The sequence below is a fragment of the Mastomys coucha genome, unplaced genomic scaffold, assembly GCF_008632895.1.
Source record: "Mastomys coucha isolate ucsf_1 unplaced genomic scaffold, UCSF_Mcou_1 pScaffold3, whole genome shotgun sequence".
Lineage (NCBI taxonomy): Eukaryota > Metazoa > Chordata > Mammalia > Rodentia > Muridae > Mastomys > Mastomys coucha.
This window is the reverse complement of record NW_022196909.1, coordinates 47136274-47156824: the sequence shown is the minus strand read 5'-3', so window position 1 is coordinate 47156824 and position 20551 is coordinate 47136274. Positions and strand designations below refer to the sequence as shown.

The 20551-nt window shown below is 55.2% G+C and overlaps 3 protein-coding genes across 4 annotated transcripts in view; 2 read left to right on the top strand and 1 right to left on the bottom strand.

Moving 5' to 3' along the window:
* Positions 1-337: 337 nt before the first annotated feature.
* Positions 338-12450, top strand: Fance (FA complementation group E). Its single transcript, XM_031348227.1, has 9 exons — positions 338-445; positions 1896-2490; positions 3469-3534; positions 3758-3901; positions 4183-4306; positions 4486-4564; positions 6646-6712; positions 8862-8987; positions 12040-12450. The coding sequence occupies exons 2-9, from the start codon at positions 1942-1944 to the stop codon at positions 12139-12141; spliced, it is 1257 nt and encodes a 418-aa protein (XP_031204087.1). The 5' UTR covers positions 338-445; positions 1896-1941; the 3' UTR covers positions 12142-12450.
* Positions 12451-14110: 1660 nt separating this feature from the next.
* Rpl10a (ribosomal protein L10a) lies at positions 14111-16761 on the top strand. 2 transcript variants are annotated; one of them, XM_031347468.1, is made up of 6 exons: positions 14111-14376; positions 14572-14646; positions 14768-14848; positions 15203-15351; positions 16220-16392; positions 16556-16761. In XM_031347468.1, the coding sequence occupies exons 1-6, from the start codon at positions 14372-14374 to the stop codon at positions 16724-16726; spliced, it is 654 nt and encodes a 217-aa protein (XP_031203328.1). In that variant the 5' UTR covers positions 14111-14371; the 3' UTR covers positions 16727-16761. The 2 variants fall into 2 exon arrangements, with proteins under 2 accessions (XP_031203328.1, XP_031203327.1); XM_031347467.1 differs by lacking the exons at positions 14111-14376; positions 14572-14646; positions 14768-14848 and adding an exon at positions 14919-15092.
* A 573-nt stretch (positions 16762-17334) lies between these two features.
* The window catches only part of Tead3 (TEA domain transcription factor 3), a 20094-nt gene continuing 16877 nt past the window's right edge, over positions 17335-20551 (bottom strand). Inside the window, exons 8-13 of the mRNA XM_031347005.1 lie at positions 20155-20216; positions 19342-19484; positions 19063-19236; positions 18766-18906; positions 18518-18670; positions 17335-18410 (exon numbers count right to left, since the gene is read on the bottom strand). Of these exons, the coding sequence (XP_031202865.1) occupies positions 18297-18410; positions 18518-18670; positions 18766-18906; positions 19063-19236; positions 19342-19484; positions 20155-20216 (787 nt within the window). The 3' untranslated portion in view covers positions 17335-18296. The remainder of the gene's footprint in view (positions 18411-18517; positions 18671-18765; positions 18907-19062; positions 19237-19341; positions 19485-20154; positions 20217-20551) is intronic.

Genomic DNA, 20551 nt, shown 5'->3' with positions numbered 1-20551 from the left:
TCCTAGACGCTCTCTTACAGGTCTAGTTAGTTGTTGGTCCCGCCCCCTCCGATGACCACGCCCTTCCGGCCCCGCCCATATCGCTAGGCCCCGCCCCTCCGGGCTCTTCTCCGGCGCTCCGGGTATCCTAGGCCCGCGATCCTTGCCCGGGCTGTGGGGCGCTCCGGTCCCGCGTGTCCCGGCCGCCGCCCCGCGTCGGCTCTGCGCTGGCGAGGTCGGTGTCCGACACCGTGGCTTCGACCGGGGCGGCGCCCTGGGCGACCCTGGAGGCCCCGGCCCGCCTCCTGCTGCAGGCGCTGCAGGCAGGGCCCGAGGGCGCGCTGCGCGGGTTAGGGGTTCTGCGGGCCCTCGGCCGCCGCGCGCAGCGTTTCGCTTGGGATGGCTTCCTGGAGGCGCTGGGCCGCGCCGTGCCCGAGGTGCGGGGCCCGGACGGCCGCCTGGAGCTGTGAGTCCCCGCCTCCTCCCCCCTGCCTATCTGTGTAGTTTGTAGTTGAATCAGGGGTCCATCTAGCTCAGGTTAGCCTCGAACTCCTGCAGCCATATCCTCGATGATAGGATAGCAAGGGTGCGCGCCAACACTGGGCAGGGACACGTATTTTGTCAAGCAAAATTCTAAGTGCAAAATGATTTGTTTGCTTGCGTCTCCAGCTGCTAAGCTGGTGGTGCATGGCTTTTTTTGTTTTGTTTTGTTTCTAGGTAGGGTTTCTCTGTGTAGCCCTGGCTGTCCTGGAACTCACTCTGTAGACCAGGCTGGCCTCGAACTCAGAAATCCACCTGCCTCAGCCTCCCAAGTGTGGGGATTAAAGGCGTGCACCACAGGTGTATGGCTTTAACATTTAGGAAGCAGAGGCGAGTGCATCTCTCCAGTTCCAAGTGAGACTCTGTGTCCTAAGGTGTAGTGGTGCACTACTTGGAAGGCAGAGGCATGAGGATCTCTTCAAGTTCAAAACCACCCAGGACAACATAGACCCTGTCATAACAACAGTTAAAAATAATAATAATGTACTGCCCATCAGTGGTGGTGCACACCTTTAATCCCAGCACTTGGTGTAAGGTCCAAATTCAGCAATCAGGAAGCTGGGACAGGAGGATTGCTTCAAGTTGGAAGCCTAGGCTGCACAGGCCAAGGAAACTATAGAGGCAAGGTGATCTCTCGTGAGTTCGAGGCCAGCCTGGTCTACAGAGCAAGTTCCAGGACAGCCAGGGCTACACAGAGAAACCCTGTCACAGAAAAGGAAAAAAAAAGAACCACGGAGACATGGTCACTTGGTTCTGGTCACACTGGCTCTGGACTGCTACCTCAGTAGACTCCTAGAGAGTTAAATGCATGGGACCCTGGGGAGGCCCTGGAAGTCAGGGTTGAAAGAGAGAATGGCGGTTTTTTGCCGCAGCTGGCCCCCTTAGGAGCAGGGAAGGGTGGGCGAAGGGCTGTCATAGAGTTCCTTCTGCTTCCTGCCTCACTTGCCCTTTTAGGTCCAGGGGTTTAAGAGCGGCCTGGGGTGTGACAGGTATCCCTGACTATGGACCCCTCCATCCTCAGCAACTCTTGGTTGCTTTGTTTTGGAGTCAGGGCCTCACTGTTTGGCTCTGGCTGGCCTCGAACCCATAGAGATCTGTCTGCCTTAGCTTTGCAAGTGCTGGGATTGAAGGTTTGTGCCACCAGACCTGGCCACCCAACCTCTACGTGAAGGGACCACCATCCTGTCCAGTCGCCTGGCTGTCCCCTGCCACAGTGTTCAACTCCAGAGCCAGTCTGCCCCAACCAGGATGCTACTTGCCTATAATCAGCACTTTGAATACTAAGGCAGGAGGTTTGCGAGTTCAAGACCAGCCTGGATTACATACTGAGATTCTCACACCCCCAAACTCAGAAAACAAAAATCCTTTGTTCTTAGGACCCCGCTGTTGCTACGGTTACCTGGGGTATGTCGGAAGAACCTGATGTCCCTGCTGCTGGCCCTTCGACCCTCCTTACCTGAAAGTGGACTCCAGTCTGTGCTGCAGCTTGACCTGCAGGACACAGCGTCCGATGCCTGGCTCCACGCCCTGGGGGAGCTGCTACGGAGGGATGTGGGGGTCGGAGTCGCTGTGGAGGCATCCTCTCCATTGACTGGAAGCTGTCAGTCACAGCTCCGGGACCTGTGTGGGCGGCTGGGCCAAGGGGGGAGGGGGCTGAAATCGGCCCTGGCTCCAGATCCTGAGCAAGAGGACAGACTCTCACAGCCTTGTGGGAAACGGAGGAAGGAGCCAGAAGAGGGCGCCAGCCCTGAGTCGGAGAGATCCCCTAAAAGGTTCCGGGGTTGTAAGGAGGAGGAGGTGGTGGAAGGAAAGGACTGGGAAGAGAGATCCAAGCTGGAGTCGTCGGAACCCGCATCAGATGCAGGAGGTGTGTCGCATGATACTGAAGTCGAGGCTCCAGAGACTAGTCCCATCGTGGAGGAGGCTAAGGGTCCCGCCGCTGAGAGTGTGGAGTTGCCCAAAGCTGTCCAGGTATTGCGGTTGGGGGTAGAGGTGAAAGTGGGTTGAGACACGTCTTCCGGCAGAGACCTCTGGAGTCCCTGGACCAGAGTTGAGGGGTGGGCTATGGGGGGTGAAAGCAGTGTGGCTTCCCCTTCCCAAACTGATGGGGTAAGAAGGGAGTTACTAAGATCGGGAAGCACCTGTCTTGATGATCTGGGGTGTGGGTTCATCTCCTGCCGCTCTGCCTGGTGGTTATGAGGGATGCCAAGAGCCAGCTCGCCCATGCAGGGTGTCCCCACCCCATCGAGGTTGGATGCAGAGAAGACAGTGGTGGGCTGGGCTTCACACAGGCCTGCTCTAGGCATCTTGTAAGATGGAGGCGGCCCACACCTGCTTCTTCCGAATTGCCTTTGCCCCCGTCAGTTCCCATTGGTCTGCCCCCGCTCCCCCTTCAGAGGTTTTATTTATGTTGTATGTGTGCCTGCTTGGCCTTGTGTGTACCATACGCAGCATGTCATGCCTATGGAGGCCGGAAGAGGGCACCGGGTCTCCCAGAGCTACTCACGGGGGACTGGAGATTGTGAGCAGCCCCGTGTGGGTGCTGGGAGCTGGACCCCGTTCCCTAGCTCTTGCCTGAGTGTTTTCTGCAGAGGGAGTTGAGAGGCCCGGCTGTGCCACAGATCTTCCATGACCGCGTTCTCCTCCACAGGACCAGGTGCCCAGGCTGCAGCGGCTGCTGAAGGCCTTCCAGGAGGTGACTGGCTCTCTCTGTCCACCACAGCCCTCCTTCCGGCTTCTCTCTATACCATAGCCATGCCCAGGGAAGCCCCAGATCATGGAGCCCGGCACGGGGCTGGGGAGGATGGCGATCGGACAGACACTACAGGGCCAAGTTTGGACAGGCCATCATCCCCCGGGAAGTCCTCCTCTGGGAGTGCCTTCCAAGAGTAGCGTCTGTGACCTGTCACAAGGACTCTGCCGGCCCTTATATAGGATTTGCCTCCCCAGGGGCTGGAGGGGCTGGAGGAGCCCCCAGTGGACCTGCAGTTTCTTCATGAATGTAGTCCCAGCGAGGTGAGACTGGCCCTGCCCTGAGGTCACCCCTGCACCTGCCTGTTTCCCCGCCTCCCATGGAGCTCGGGGGCGGGGCTTGCGTTCTCTGCCTCTCCAGGCTCCTCCCACTGTAGCATCTCTCCCTGCTCTGTGCTGTGTCCCCTCCCCGGGTCCTTGCCTGCCATTGCTATTGCCCACTCTGCCTAGCAGAGGCAGCTGAGTGTCTTCCGTGTCCCCCACGCAGATGGAGTTGCTATGCAGCGAATTACAGCTACCCCAGCTCGCTGACCAAGGCCTCCTGCAGCTCTGCAGCCACCTGCTGGGTCTCGCGCCAGCCCTCAGCATCAGCAACGCCTCTGTGCTGGCCAGGAACCTCTTTCTTGACCGGGTGGGCACAGGGGGCACCAGAAGGCCAGGGACAATGAGGATCCTCTAAGTCCTTGGAAAGGGGGTTGGGGGAGTGGGTGCGCTTCCGGCTGTATGTCGTTGTGCATGTAACTTCTTACCGCCTGGGCCCCAGATGGACTTTCAGGTTTGGGAGCCACTGTGATCCTAGATAGACACAGACAGTTGGCTTTTCCTCCAAAACATGGACCGACATCTGAAGTGTGTGTGAGATTAACAGTCCTGAAGGGGAAAACTTGACTTTGTCCCCTCCCTTGGGACTAGATCCGTTCCCTGCAGTCCTCTGGCTCCAGGCTTCTCAGAGTGGCCCTCATTTCCTTCTGTGTAAAGTACACCTACGCCATCTGCAGGACTGTCCTCTGTCCCTTGCTCCAGGACCCACGTGTAGGTGTGTGCACAACCAGCCCCTGGCCCATCCGCTGTGCCCAGCCCACTTCACCCCAAGGGACCTGCTGGGAGTTGGGGGTCCAGTGCTTACGCAGTTCCTTCCCCCACAGCGGGCATCCTGCCCCTGGCAGCCTTCTCCTACCTTCCCCAGCCCTCTCTCCTCTCCTGTCTCTGGCCCAGGTCCTGCGCAGACCGAGTTACTGTGTTCCCTTATAAAGGATGAGTCCCTGGAGCCAGACATGCAGGTCCAGATTCTGGGGTGAGTGTGCAGGCCAAGCCTGAGTGAGGCCATGGCTTTACCCCTAGAACAGTGAACACACACGTACACATGCCCACTGTGGCACTGGGATCTCACCCTGCCTGGTACCCTTTCCTCTGTGCCCATATAGGGTGGCATGCCAGACATCTTCCCCAGCTCTTCTTTTCTTTCTTTTTTTTTTTAAGATTTTTATTTATTTTATATATATGAGTACACTGTCGCTGTCTTCAGACACACCAGAGGAGGGCATCAGAACCCATTACAGATGGTTGTGAGCCACCATGTGGTTGCTGGGAATTGAACTCAGGACCTCTGGAAGAGCAGTCAGTGCTCCTAACCTCTGAGCCATCCCTCTAGCCCTTTTTCAGTTTTTCTGGGTGTGGTCCCTCTAAGAAGTACTCAGTTTAGCCAGGATATATTGCAGTGGTTAAGAGCGCCCCCAAGAAGGCTGGTGAGATGGCTCAGCAGTTAAGAACACTGCCTGCTCTTCCAGAGGTCCTGAGTTCAATTCCCAGCAGCCACATGGTGGCTCACAACCACCCGTAATGAGATCTGACACCCTCTTCTGGTGTGTCTGGAGACAGCTACAGTGTACTTATGTATAATAGTAAATAAATCTGCGGGGCGGTGGTGGCACATGCCTTTAATCCCAGCACTTGGGAGGCAGGCACAGGTGGATTTCTGAGTTCGAGGCCAGCCTGGTCTACAGAGTGAGTTCCAGGACAGCCAGGGCTATACAGAGAAACCCTGTCTCGAAAAACCAAATAAATAAATAAATAAATAAATAAATAAATAAATCTTTAAAAAAAAAAAAAGAAAGAAAGAAAATAAGAGCGCTGCCAGAGTCTGACGTGAGTCCAATCTTGACCTTGTTTATTAACTCAAGCTCAAGCTTGTTTGTTTATTTATATTTACTTATTTTTGAAGCAAGGTTTCATGGCGCCCAGGCTGGCCTTGAACACAACTTTGTAGCTGAGGCTAGCCTTAAACTCCCACCATCTACCCTCCAGGTGCTGGGATTACAAGGCACACAGGCCTGAACTCCTCACTCCCTGTCTCTGAGCCTGGTAGTCACTCTGTGGGGTTTTTCGAGGTAATCTGGGTGGTAGCACTTACCATGAGTTCACAGAAAATCAGATGTCCAAGGTACTCCATGTTGCTTAATGGGAGAGTACCAGTTTAGCACATAAGAGTCTCGACGCTGAAATACATGTAATATTTCTAGTATGTAAGTGCTCAAAATTGGGATAAATTTAGGCAGCATACCAAAGAATGGCTGGGCATTAGTGGTGTAAGCTTGAAATCTCACCCTTGGGAAGTAGAGGCAGGAGGGTCAAGAGTTTAAGACTAATGTTGACTGCATGGCGAGTTTGGGGCCAGCCTGGGGTACATTGTTTCCTAAGCACAGATATAGGAGCTTGGGAAACAGCAGTTGAGAGTATGCTGTTCCTGCAGAAAAGCCAGGTTTGCCTCACAGCACCCGTGGCAGGTTGCTCACAGCCGCCTGTAACTTTAGCTCCAGGGCCTCTGACACTAGTTGCCTTCCTGGTCACCTGAACCTAGGTGACACACACAACCACACTTTTCTTTCTTTCTTTCTTTCTTTCTTTCTTTCATCCTGGAACTTACTCTGTAGACCAGGCTGGCCTTAAACTCAGAGATCTGTCTGCCTCTACCTGCTGAGTGTTAGAACACATAGATGGCTCAGCGGTTAAGAGCAATGACTGCTCTTCCAGAGTCCTGAGTTCAAATCCCAGCAACCACATGGTGGTGGGCTCACAACCATCTGATGCCCTCTTCTGGTGCGTCTGAAGACAGCTACGGTGTACTCACAGAAATAAAATAGAAAAAAAATATATCAAACCTCAAATAATGCCAGCCACTGTTCACTGGCCACTTAGCTTCAGAACCTTTCCGGCTTCCACACTCAGCCCAGAAAATATGCACAGATGGTCAGTGATAAAGCCTGAGGTCAAACCCAGGGTGGTTCTGGGGTCCACTAGGGTCAGGCCGATGCTGTTCCGCCGTGGACCACCCCGTGTGGCCGTAAGGACCGGCCTTATCAGGTGTCTTCTGTGTAGGCAGGTCCTGGAGCTGGCCTGGAGGGAGGAGACGTTCCTGGTGTTGCAGGCTCTCCTGGAGCGGCCGGTGAGTATGCTCCCTCAAGAGGCTCTGTTGGCTCCGTAGGCTCCAGGTGTTAGGGTTGGGCAAGCAGGCCACTGCCTCATACCTGTGTCACTGCAGAAGGCCCTGCAGATGCAGGAAGGGACAGACAGCTGACCCCTGGTCAGCCAGCCCTGTCTTTTAGTAGCACCTGCCTTGGGAATGGCATTTCCTCTTCTCTCTCACGTGGCCCAGGCTGGTCTAGAACCCCTGTGTGGTGGAGAGTAACCTTGAACTCCTGCTCATTCCTTCTCATGCTGGGACTAGAAGTGTTCCCCAACACACGAGGTTAGAGAGTCACAACTTTAAGAACTCAACAGGAGCGAAGGAAATGTTCCCCTCGCTCTGTCCCAGGCATCTGACTCCCAGGCCTGGCGCTTAGCTCTCAATGGTTCAGAGAAACAGCACCTAGTTAGGGCAGCGCTCCCATTGGCTGCTTAGACAGCAGGCCTTAACCGGACCTTCCCTGCTCCTCATGGCGACTGAAGCTCACCAGCCCTGGGCCCCGTGTACCCGCTTTTTGTGTGTCCACCTGGAGTTTGAGCTTAGGACTCTGTACATAACTTTGCCGTATTGTATGTGATACTAGATACTGAACCCTGGGCCCATGCATGCCAGTCACGGGCGCCATCCACGGAGCTCCATCTCAGCCCTACTTAGCATTTTCCTTTATTACCACCTAAAATTCTCCATCATTACATTATTATTATCATTTGAAACAGGTTCTCATAGTCCAGGCTGCCCTTGAACTCCCTGTATAGAAAGCTGACCTTGGGCTCCTGCCCCGAGGCCTCAGATTATTGGTGTACAACACCATCCTTGGCTTCTCTCGTGTCTGCATCCTAGGTAGTTGATTAATTACTCCTCTTGCTGTGATAAATTACCTCACAAAATCAACCTGAAGAAGGAAGGCTTTGTTTTGACTCCCAGTTTAAGGGTACAGCCTGTCATGTTGGGAGGGGCTTAGGGCCCTGGAGGCAGAGGCTGTTGATTACATTGTATCCACATTCAGAAAGCAAAGAGATGAACCCAGACTGATTCTGCTAGGGTCCCCAGTCCCTGGGATGGTGAGATCCAGTATTCAAGATAGACTTTCTTGCCAAGCGGTAGTGGTGGCGCACGCCTTTAATCCCAGCACTTGGGAGGCAGAGGCAGGCGGATTTCTGAGTTCAAGGCCAGCCTGGTCTACGGAGTGAGTTCCTGGACAGTCAGGGCTATACAGAGAAACCCTGTCTAGAAAAATCAAACAAAACAAAACAAAACAAAAAAGATGGACCTTCCTTTAATGGAACCCTTCAGGGGACGCCCTCATAGACACACCCAGAGATGTGTTTCTATGGTGATTCTAAATCCATCAAGTTAGCAGATGAAGAGGGAACATCACAGGGATTGACCGCGGCCGCTTTTGCCCACTCTCCTTATCTGAGAGTAGAGCCAACAGTGTGGTGAGATTTCAAGATGGCGCGCGTGAGGTGCTGACTGCCCCCTAGTGGTCCTGTGGTGAGATTTCAAGATGGCGCGTGTGAGGTGCTGACTGCCCCCTAGTGGTCCTTTGTTAACATGAGTTGCTGGCAGTGCCTCTCAGAACCCTACCCCAGCCTGGCTTCAACTCCTGAGGCAGACTAGAGTCACTGGCTCCCCGTGGCCCTGACTGAGCCTTTGCAAGGGCAGTTGCTGTTCTGTGAGACCCGTATCTGCTGTCTCATGCTAGCTCATTGCTGTCTTCTGCACAGGCCTCCGCTGGGCTCTATGGAGACAACTTAGAGCATTAGCTTTCTCTCGCTATGGCAAAATGCCAGAGGTAAACAGCAGGAAGGAAGGCTGGCTTGCATCCACAGCTTAGAGGCTTCTGTCTGTTGTTGGCTCCTTTGGTCCCAGACCTGTATGAGGCACTGTCATGGTGGAAGGAGTTTGTGACGGGCAGGCTGCCCTGGTAACAGCAGTCGAAAAGCAGAGAGAGAACAGGGGCCAGGCTACCACCGTCCCCTTTAGACAGACGCCACCTCCCAGCACCTCGCCCCGGGACTTCGATACTTGGGTTTGTGGAGGATAATGCTAGAGCTACCTGTTAGGAAATGGATTGCTTGGGGTTGCCACCGTCCTGTGACACTGTCCCTTGTCCCAATGCATGCAGGTGGAGATGACCCCTGAGGTGTTCAGTGTCTTGGTACAGAGGCTTTGCAAAGAGGGGCCGGCAGCCACCACCTCCATGGCCTATGCGAAGCTGATGCTGACGGTGATGACCAAGTACCAGGCCAGCGTGAGTATTGTCGACGCGGCCCATCCAGCCAGGATCTCTGGCAGTAGTGTGGGCGTTTGGAAGTTCTAGGGATCCAGCTTGCTGACCTTTGACCTTGAGCTGGTCCTGTCTCCAGCTCTCATGCCTGGGGAGGAGCCTTGCACAGGCCTCTGGTGACAAAGGAGGAGGGCAGCTAAGCCTTACTAGGGATTGTGACTGGGGGTGGGGAAGGTATGGAGCAGGCTGAGGCAGGGGGATTGCTCTAAGTTCAAGGCCAGTCTGGGATACACGGTGAGGCAAATACAAAATACAAAAATAAATAAAGCTAGACATGGTAGCGAACACCTTTAGTCTAAGCATTTAGGAGGCAGAGTCAGGTGGATCTCTTCAGTTTGAGGGCGGCCTGGTTTACATAGTTCCAGGACAGCCAGGGCTGTATTGAGATCCTGTTTGTCCCTCTCCCCCCACAAAAAATTAGTAACAATAATAATAAAAAGTGGGGGAGGGCTAGGGCTTTACCTCGGTTGGCAGAATGCTTGTCTAGCTTCCACAGAACCCTGGGTTCACTTCCTTATACTTGGTAAACTGAATGTGGGGGGGGGGCACATAAAACCCAGCTCGGAGGAGGTGGGGACAGGAAGGTCAGAAGTTCAAGGCCAGCCTTGAATATATGAGACTCTCTTCTCTCTCCCTCCTCCCTTCCCTTCCCCCGCTTTTTAAAGGATATGCTCACAGCCAAACCCTGTACATAGCAGATTCCAGGCCAGTCTGTGCTATATGAGAGGTTCGCTCCCATCCCAAGACACCCAGAAAGCATCGATGGCCATGGGCTGGAGTTGGTGGAAAGCTGATCTGGCAAGGGATACAGTGAGAGAGAGCCAGGGCTGACCTTCTGCAAGCAGCTCCTTTGTAGACAGGAGCTAGCAGGGTGAGAACCAGTGGTGGCTAGGACGGCTGCTCCGACTTCTTCGCCACAGCCCAAGCCCTGTGCAGAGCCCTCTGTGGCTGTGTGCTCCTAGTCTGTCCTGGGCAGCGGCTCTCGACCCTGTTAGCTCCTGCTGCCTCGGCCTCCCGTTCTGCGGGGGGCTGCTGTCTTATGCTACAGTGTCTGTAGGCCCACACCATTGTACACACATGGTTTCCCACCAAACCTGGAGCTCTCGGCCTGGCCTGGCTGACTGACCAGTGAGCCTAGGGACCCTCCTGTCTCCAGACCCCCAGCCTTGGGGTTACAAGTCATATGAACATGCCAAGACTTAGGTTAATTCCAAAGTTTTTTGTTTTTGTTTTTTTTAATATGTGAGTACACTGTCACTGGCTTCAGACACCCCAGAAGAGGGCATCAGATCCCATGACAGATGGTTGGGAGCCACCATGTGGTTGCTGGGAATTGAACTCAGGACCTCTGGAAGAGCAGTCGGTGCTCTTAACCACTGAGCCATCTCTCCAGCCATCCCCCCTTTTTTTTCTTTAGATATATGTGTGTGGGCACTCTCAATATGTAGCTGTGTACCACGTGCATGCAGTACCCATGGAGGCCAGAAGAGGGCGCCAGATTACCTGGAACTGGAGTTATAGATAGTTGTGAGCCTCCATGTGGGTGCTGGGACCCACATCTAGTTCCTCTAGAGGAGCAGCAAGTGATGTTAAATGTAGGACCGTCTTTCCAGCCCCAGATTCTACTTTTTAAATTGCATTTTAATTTATGTCTTCTGTGTGTGCACACACAGGGGTGGAGGATGACTTTTAGAAGCTTGTTTTCTCCTTCCAGTTTGTGGTTCCCAGGATCAAACCCAGATAGCCAAGCTTGGCAGCAAGCACCTTCACCCTCTGAGCCATCTCACTGGCCCAGGCCTAGCAGCCTGTCCTAGAAGGCCCTGCGTGGGTCATGGGCCAGGGAGCTCTTCATTTAGACAAGATCTCAGGCTGGAGAGGTACCCCAGTGGTTAAGAGCACTGGCTGTTCTTCCAGAGGTCCTGAGTTTGAGTCCCAGCACCTACATGGCAGCTCGCAACTGTCTGTAACTCTAGTTCCAGGGCTTCTGACACCTGAACACAGACAGACATGCAGACAAGTACTATTGAACATAATCTACAAGATCTGAGGTAGCTCAGGTGGCCTTGAATTTGCTATGCAGCCCAAGTGACCTTGAACGTCTGACCCTTTTGTCTCCAGCTCCTGGGAGCTAGGATTACTGAGTACACTACTATGGCCTGCTTTATGCTGTGCTGGGACTGGAACCCAGGTCTTCCTGCTTGCTAGGCTCTGTATCTTTGGTTAGCCTGATCTCTGTGTAGACCAGGCTGCCCTGAGTTCTCTATGTTGACCTAGTTGCCCTCAAACTCAGAGACCCTCCTGCCTTTGCCTCCTGAGTGGTGGGATTAAAGGATGGGCTCAGCTTGCTTTTTTATTATACAATCGAGTCCCCTTGGTCAGGCAGCACAGCCCACGGTAGGCTGAGCCCTCATATGTTATCCAGCAACACAAAAACGCCCCACAGGCCATGGCGTGATGAGGGCAGCTCCTCAGCTGAGGCTCCCTCTTCACCCAGCCGTGTCAGGTTGACAACCAAGATTGGCCATCGTGCGGGTAATTTGTTGATCCCATGGCTGTCCTCCAGAGACATCAAGACCTTCAGAGGGGGAAGGACTTTGCCCCGCCCCGCCACCCCCCCCCCCCCCCCCCCCCCCCCCCCCCCCCCGTCTTCTTTTGAGGAGGGGGGGTTGGAGACTGGAGATGCGGCCTTTGAGCCTCGTAGAGGACACAGGAACAAGCCAGGGAGAGAGAGAGAGTGAGTCTAAGGAGTGTCTGGCAATCTCTCTCCTCATCTGTAGTCGGGGAGGGTCATGAGTGCCGGGTGAAACACGCCTGAAACCCATTTAGCAGTGGGGCCGGCTCCGAGCTCCACAGCCGATAGAACTGCAGGTCCTTCTGACGCTTGCTTCACCTCAAGGGGAAGAAAGGTTTGTTTGCCCGGAAGCCTGTCCTCACCTTCCCTTCTCTCTCCCTAAGTGTTGAGGAGACAGGGAGGCAGGCTGCTGCAGTCCTGACCTGACTCCTCCCTCCTCTCCAGATCACAGAGCAGCAGAGCCTGGACCTGGCTGTGGCCCTAGAGCCCAACGCCACCTTCCTGAAGAAGTCCCTGCAGGCTGCGCTGAGACATCTGACCTGCTGACCACCCACAAGGAAACGCGCGGCCCTGACCGCTTGCCTCGGAACACAGCCTAAGCTTGACTGGCTTGGCAGTCAGCTGCCTCTTGCCCAACACCCCAGGCTCTGCAGGGGCCATGTTGACGCCACAAAGAGCAGAGAGGAGGCCCTGGGTACCACTCCAGTCCTGACATCAGGATATGGGGGCGGTGGAGGGTGAGTGGGATGTGGACAAAGAAGCCGGACTTTCAGTGTAAATCTTTTGTGCTCAGGCGGCAGCGCATGTACTGAGTAATTTTGTAAGTTCTTAATAAAAACAGGAAAGTTCATCCAAGCTTGGTGGCTCACCCCTGTCATCCCAGCCCTCAGGTAGAGGCAGGAGAATCAAGGGTTCAAGGTCATCTTCAACTGCACAGAATTTAAGGCCAACCTAAGCAACGAGAGAGAGACCCTGTCTCAAAAAAGTTTGTGGGTGTGCCTGAGAGGTGGCTGGAGGTGGGGGCAGGAGAGTCCCCCAATGCTGCAGGGCCAGCTTAGCCTGAGACAAAATGGAAGGCAAGGACTGGTGCCCGAGGTTGTCCTCTGACTTCCACGTGTGGTGTGTGTGGTGTAGCATGATTGCATCCCAGAGTGCTCATTCGTGCATAGCACAAACATACAAACATACGCATGTCAGACACAAAGAAACACTTCAAAACAAGCGCCCGTGTTCTTACACAGGCTACTTTCCCATAACCCCCTTCACTCCCTCACCTACCCCCACCCCTTCCATCACAGCAGGTCTGTCAGAGCTGCCTGTTGAGTGTCAAGGACTTTCCACTGAGGGCAAGCTTGGGATCCGTAACTTTTGTTTTAATGCGGGTCCTGGAAACCAGAGTCTTACTCAAGCACATTCAGGAGAGTCAGAGCTACACAAAGAAACAAACATTCACCACACTGATGTGACTGAATTAGCCCGAGAAAGTTCATAACAGCACCCTCCTACCTTTGCCCTGCAGTGGGTGGAGAACAGAGGTTTCTGGGTGCTTCTCAGACCACAGCTTCCTCTGAAGTCCTGAGTCCCCTGTTCCAGGGAGGTGAGGAGGGAGGGAAGTCAGTCCAGTAAGAAGATCTGGTTTTTTGAGAGCAAGCTGATGCCGAGTACAAAAGCAAGGAAACAATGTTTAAAGAGACAAACATCAGGGGGCTGGAGAGATGGTTCCCCCGGAAGAATGCTCTTCCAGAACTCCTGGGTTCAAATCCCAGCAACCACATGGTGGCTCACAACCATCTGTAATGAGATCGGGTGCCCTCTTCTGGGGTGTCTGAAGACAGCTACCGTGTACTTACATATAATAAATAATTTTTTTAAAAAAAATGAAAAAATAAAAAAGAGATAAACACATCAGAAGATCACCATGTTGGTAGCCTTTACAGTGTGGGTGTCACTCCAACCCGCGTGAACCTGCTTTATTCTGCTGTGTATGTGCTTGGGTGAGATGCACCATTCTTAGATCTGCTCCCTGGAAGTGGTGGGTGCTGGCCACATCGGCGGCCGGTTCCCAGAGAGAGTGTCCTGAAAAGAGCATGCCTCAGAATGGATCGAGTCACTCTATGAACTGCAAAGACGGGCTCAAGCATCAAGAACGACTTTGTTTGAAATGCCAACTAATTGAGACAACACGGGGTGGGGGTGGGGGAGCATTTGTCCAAAGCCCATCTTGCCCCGAGGCGGCATCAGGGGCGGTTTACACAGATGGCCAGGGCAGACCAGTGGGCGCCTTCTCCCAGGTGAGGCCCATGTAATCCTCATCTAGTCCAAGGGACGCTCTCTAGGTCTGCAGATCTCAGCAAGGATCATTTTCTCCAGCTAGTCCAGTCCTCCGTGCCTCTGCCCACATGCTGGCCTGTGGCACCGTGCACGGGCCACCGGGGGTCGGGGGCAGCTGCCCAGTGGCTCTCCGGGGCGCATCACCAGAGTAGGCGAGGAGGGAGACCGGCTCTGCTCCGGGCAGGCACACGGTGGAGAGCAGGGAGAAATCCGATCCCACGGCCCAGCTTCCGCCCCAGTCCCAAGGCTGCTCCTAAAGCGGTTCTCCCGGGGGCAGCCGCGCGATGAGCGCCCCCCAGCGGCCGCCAACAGCAGCGCTTCTCCGGCAAGCGCTGAGCGCGGCACCGGCGGCGGAACGAGCGATTCTCGCGGGAACACGAGCTCTATTAGAGCGCGTGCGCAAGGCGCACGGCCTTCTCTTCCGGTTTCCTCGGCTGCCGCAGCCATGAGGTAGGTCGTTCTCGGGGCGCCATCCGCCGCCATCTGTGCACCCAGCCGTCCCGCGGCTGCTCCGCGGCACCCCTCTCGGAGGCTCTCCCGGCGGCTGTCCGGGCCGCGAGCCTTGTCCGGGCGTGCTGGGCGCCTGCCGTCCGGCCCCGGGGTCCAGCATGGCCGGCCCTGAACGCCCTCGCTTCTCCCCAACAGCAGCAAAGTCTCACGCGACACCCTGTACGAGGCGGTGCGGGAAGTCCTGCACGGGAACCAGCGCAAGCGCCGCAAGTAAGCGCGGGCGAGCATCCCCCACGAGCAGGGCCAGCATCCCCGGGACAGAGCGAGCCTCTTCCCCCCACCCCCCAGCAGGGCCAGCATCCCCCAGGCTCACAGCGCCCCTCTCGCTTAGGTTCCTGGAGACGGTGGAGCTGCAGATCAGCCTGAAGAACTACGACCCTCAGAAGGACAAACGTTTCTCGGGCACCGTCAGGTTGGCACCGCTCTAACCCCACCCAGCCCTCAGTGTCCCCGTGTGGCCTTTCCCAGGCCGCTTTTGGCCGAAGCCGTCACGGGGGTCACTGACACGCCAGGGTAGCCCAGGAGCTCTGCCGCGGGCAGGCTGGCTGGACGGACCCCCACCCTGGGTCTTAAAACAAGAGGGGAGGCGTGGGGAGGCCTCGGCCGAGCCCGCCGGCCAGCCTGAGAAGCCAGGCTGGTGTTGCACAGACCTCCGGGTAAGACTCGGGGGTGTGGCTCCCTCCGATGCCTTTCAGGTCTCCTGGGGTCTCCAGCATGGGGCATGACCTGTTGTGTTTCTCCCCCTCCCGTGTTCCTCCAAACGCAGGCTTAAGTCCACCCCTCGCCCCAAGTTCTCGGTGTGCGTCCTGGGGGACCAGCAGCACTGTGACGAGGCCAAGGCCGTGGATATCCCGCACATGGACATCGAGGCCCTTAAGAAGCTTAATAAGAACAAGAAGTTGGTGAAAAAGCTGGGTAGGTGCAGCTGGCTGGATGTTGGGGGGGAAGGCAGAATGGCTGGGGCTCGCTCACGGGGGCTGAATTGAAGGCGCCTTACTGCTTAGTCAGCTTGCCTTACACGACCCATGACCAGGAGTGGCACCACACAGTGGGCTTCACCTAGGTTGGCAATCCAGAAAATCAATCACCCAGTTGAGGCCACCCGCTCTCTTCCCAGGTGTGACCTTGGTTTGGGGTTTTGAGTGTTTTCAGTTAGTAACCTATTGGAGAGGTCACAAGGATCTAAAATGTGTTAGCCTCCATGGGAGCCCGTTTTCCATCCTAGGTGGCCTCATGGACAGGTTGGGTACACGGTGGACTGTCTTAATTGGGGGGGGTGTTCAAGACAGAGTTTCTCTGTGTAGCCCTGGCTGTTCTGGAACTCACTCTGTACACCAGGCTGGCCTTGAACTCAGAAATCCGCCTGCCTCTGCCTCCCAAGAGCTGGGATTAAAGGCGTGAGCCACCACCGCCCAGCCGTCTTAATTTTATGTATGGTTTCAGACACACCAGAAGAGGGCATTGGATCCCTTTACAGGTGGTTGTGAGCCACCATGTGGTTGCTGGGGATTGAACTCAGGACACATGGAAGAGCAGTCAGTGCTAGTGCTCTTAATCACTGAGCCATCTCTCCAGCCCATATTTTGAGACACTTTAAATAATGCAGGCATATAGTGAGTCTAAAATGAGAGCTGGGAATCCATGGTGTGGGAGCCATCACAGCCCCCCAGTTCTATGCAGTATGCCAGGGAGTGTGGGTCATCCTGGTCCAAGTCCTATGTAAGGACTTGAGGGTGGGTCTGAGGAGGCCGCTTGGTCCTGAGTAGTCCCTGACTCCTTGTAGCCAAGAAGTACGACGCGTTCTTGGCCTCTGAGTCCCTAATCAAGCAGATCCCGAGGATCCTGGGCCCAGGCCTCAACAAGGCGGGCAAGTTCCCCTCCCTGCTGACACACAATGAAAACATGGTGGCCAAGGTGGATGAGGTCAAGTCTACAATCAAGTTCCAGATGAAGAAGGTCAGTCTGTGCTGGGGGCCGGTGTTCATAGTGGGAGCCAGGCCTGGGGTCCTAGGCCTGCACTTTACCTGGACCTGAACCCTAAGCCCTAGGGAAGAGGGACAGGCTGCTGCCGTGTGCATGCATGCTCGCTCAGCCTGACAGCCTTCTTCTCTCCACACAGGTGCTGTGCCTGGCTGTTGCTGTTGGCCATGTGAAGATGACCGATGATGAGCTGGTCTACAACATCCATCTGGCTGTCAATTTCCTGGTGTCCTTGCTCAAGAAAAACTGGCAAAACGTCCGGGCTTTGTACATCAAGAGCACCATGGGCAAGCCCCAGCGTCTGTATTAGGATGCTGCTCCAATAAACCTGTGCTACCACCCGTCCCTTGGTGTGCCTGTGATTGGGGAAGGGCAATGGTGACCACACGTGAGGCTGGGTGTGCAGGGAAATCTGTAGGGGTCTGCGCTGGGTGTTCATTGGTTTCTCGGGAAGTGGCCTTTTTTTTCCTTCCATATTTAACCCTGATTTAGAACCTCACATTTTCTAGAAGTTGATGTTCTCAAGCTCAGTGTGGCCTTATTTTGTGCTGATGTTTCCAGGCCTGGGGAGAGGGGGGGGTACTCTAGCAGTGACAGGCAAGGACATATCCAGACTGCACAGTGATGGCTTCGAGCACTTAGCCATTCCAGCAGTGCTGCCCACCGCAGCCTCCGGGTAACACCCATCACAAATCCCTCTGGCTTTGAGGGCTGAAGGGAAACACAAGTGTGCAGATCTGAAGGCAGGACCTGAGGTCTGCAGGCGTAGCCAGTCAGCCAGTGAGTGTAAGGTGTCCATTTGAGTCACCTGTAAAGACTATTCCAAGTATGCATGGCAGTGATGGGAACTGGTGCTACTAGCATCCCTGTGTCACTCGTCCTGACCAGTAGGGCACAAGGTTGCATATGGCACAACTGTCTTGACCCAGATACAGCTTTTTAATTTTTTTTAAAGCAGGAGCCAGGCCTTGAGTAGCCCCTGCCTTTGAGCCATTTATGATATAGCCCATCACAGCTGGATTTTTAAAATACACAAAAATATATATATAATACATGTTATAAAACATAGGTGGGGTTTGGAGGTGGCCTGAGCAGTACGCAACGGTGAAAACCTTCAGGAAGCTCGGGCTGGATGAGGAGGGGCACAGTACTTCATTTGAAACTCATATAAATACCCAGGTGGTACCTGGATGTGGAGAAGGCAGAGGCAGCCTCCTGTTCCTGCCACTTGTCTTCAGGACATGGAAAGGGTGCCTAGTGGCTGGTCTGCTGGGGCGAACAGGAAGTAGAGCCCTGTCCAGGCTTCCGCTCAGCTTTGCACATTCTACAGCACAGCCCTTTCCCAGCTCTGCGAGCGAGGTAGCTGAACCTAGGCTCCAGCTCTGTCCGATTGTGGGCATCCATCTTGGCACTTTGTTGGGTAAGGGGCCTGGGAACAGGCTGGCACCCAGAAGGTACAAAGAAGTATGGGCCCTTCTCAACCTGCCCCCCAACTTGATACCTTGTACCAGGGCCTCCTTGCAAGCTGTCTCTCCCCAGTCTCCTGCTACCCTCACCTGCCCATCACATTCCCCTAGAGGCCAGCGACCATACACTGAGCCCCAAGGTGCCCTCCATAGCACGATTCTGATGTCACTTGAGGCCAGGTGGAGCCTGGTCATCTGTGGCTCAGTGCCCAGGCAAGTCACCCCGTGGAGCCCTCTTCTCTCCAGTAAAGCGCAGAACAGTGGCAGGGAGCGTGTGTGCTGGAGCCAGGGAGGCAGCCTGGGTCCCAGCCTGAAGCCCACGGGTGGGTAAGTCCCCCAACCCACACCCAGGCGACCAGGCAGGCAGGTGTGTGGAGGATGTCCATCTCACATCCTGTGGAGGTCAAGGGCATGCTAGTCTTTGACAAGCTTGTACACATGGTGCTGTGCCCCATGCTCGCTGGTGGAGACTTCAAAGACAAAAGCAATGACCAACAAGGTCTCCTGCGAGTCCCGACTTGTGACCACCTACGGGGGCAGGGAGGAAGGGAACAGGGACTCAGTAAGGAGCCGAGGCTGGGCAGACTGGACTCCAGGCTAGCCCGATCCCCACGTTCCGCGCACCAGCCTCGCACCTGCAGGATGGTGAAGTTCTCCAGCACACTGTTCATCATGTACTTCTCGGGCAGATGTTTGAGCTTGTGGATGAAGTTGATCATGTACTCACACATGGGTGAGCGGTGGATGCGGTACACGAAGCGGCCATTCTCCAGGCGGGCATACTCCGTCTGCAGAGTGGGGCAGGAAGGAGCGTGACTGCATGTCACCGACTTGGCTGTGCCTGCCACCCACCTCCCTCCCACCCCCCAGGCCCTCCACTCACCTCTACCTTCTCTACCACCTGCTTGCCGAAGGAGCACACCTTGGTGGAGACGCTGATGGTCATGCTGTCGGCTGAACTGTACTGCGAGCTGACCCCGTAGAAGGCACCAGGGCCTTCCTGGATTGTGCTGTTGAGGTCAGCCTGGGGGAGGGGACCGAGTGTTGCAGAGGCCTGGCAGCCACCTGCTTCCCCCACCTACCCAGAGGCCTGCAGGTCCCACCCAGGGGCCCACTGGTGGGGGCGAACGGGCAGGGAGCTGGGCAAGCTGCCCATCTTGGTTAGAAGAAGAGGCCTCACCCAGAACTTGACAAGGAAGAAGGCGTTCGGGGGCCCCTTCTCGTAGAGTTCCTTCAGCCCCCCTTTCTTCTCGGGGAACTTGTCGTAGATCTGGCGTACATCTACTGCCTCCAGGGGTGGGTCTGAGAAGGCAGGGTTTGTCTGGCCGATGTGCACAAACAGGTGTTTGCTGTACTGTGGGGAGGTCCGAACCGGGGTCAGCCTGCAGGCCCGAGGACCCCGCTGCTAGGACTCTGGATGCCGGGTCACGGGCCAGACTCCCCACCATCCCCACATTACCGTGTCAGGGTCCCGTTGCACCTCCATGAAGGCTGAGTACTCCAGGAGGCGGAGCCGGGAGGAGGCAATGGTGCGGTCCTGCCACGCAGGCGCAGAGGCGGCAGAGGCAGCAGCTGGGGGCAGCGGGGCCAGGGACTCATAACCTAAAAGGGGAAGCTTTAACTCATCTGCCCACACGTGGTGGACAGCGGGGTTGGTCTGTAAGGACCAAGAACAGTGTCCAGAGGGCGTGTGCGCTGGGGGGCGCCAAGGAGGCAGCCTGGGTCTCAGCCTGAAACCCGTACGTGGATGAGTCCCCCCCAACCCACACCCAGGGACACCAGGTGGACATGTGTGTGAAAGACGTCCTCTTGCATCTTTTTTTTTTTTTTTTTTTTTTTTTTTTTTTTTTTTTTAAACGAGACAGGGTTTCTCTGTGTAGCAGCCCTGGCTGTCCTGGAACTCACTCTGTAGACCAGGCTGGCCTCGAACTCAGAAATCCACCTGCTTCTGCCTCCCAAGTGCTGGGATTAAAGACATGTGCCACCACTGCCCTTGGCATCCTTGTGGGTGTCAAGGGTATCAAGTTTGGTGTAACCTTGGTAGTGTTCATGGGATATTTTTTCCGCATGTCTCTATTATTGTGGGTTTACACCGAAAACAAAACCACTATCACCTAAATTGGGATTCTGGCAAGATTTTGGTCTTTTTCTGCATGGAATAGAAACCTCTCAAACGGCTACAGCTGTCACCCACCTCAAATATACAGATCCCAAATGGAGGGAGGGCAGACACCGAGGTGTCAGGTGCTCGATGGCATGGTGGGACACTTACTGTTGAGCGTCGGCGGCAAGGGAGGCTGGATGGGGTAGGCAGGCTGTGCAAAGGGCTTGATGCTGCAGACGGTAAAGCAGGTTAGAGGTCCTCAGGACCTTTCACCTGTCCCCGTCCCTCCCCTGCCTCCCCGGAGCTCACGTCTCAAGGAGCATGCTCACAAGCTAGCCCGCCGCCTTTGTGTTTTAACTCTGATGGTGCTCAGCGGCATCCCACAGCCCATGGCTACACACTCCCCCTCCCATCCCCCCAGAAGCTATTCACGGTGTGGCCGTCAGCACGGTCTCAGAACTGAGAACCCTGAGTTTTGTTCACTACCTGGTGGTGACCAGAGATTAACTGCAGTTTTCCTTCCTTCCTTCCTTTTTTTCTTTTCTTTCTTTTTTTTTTTTTTTTT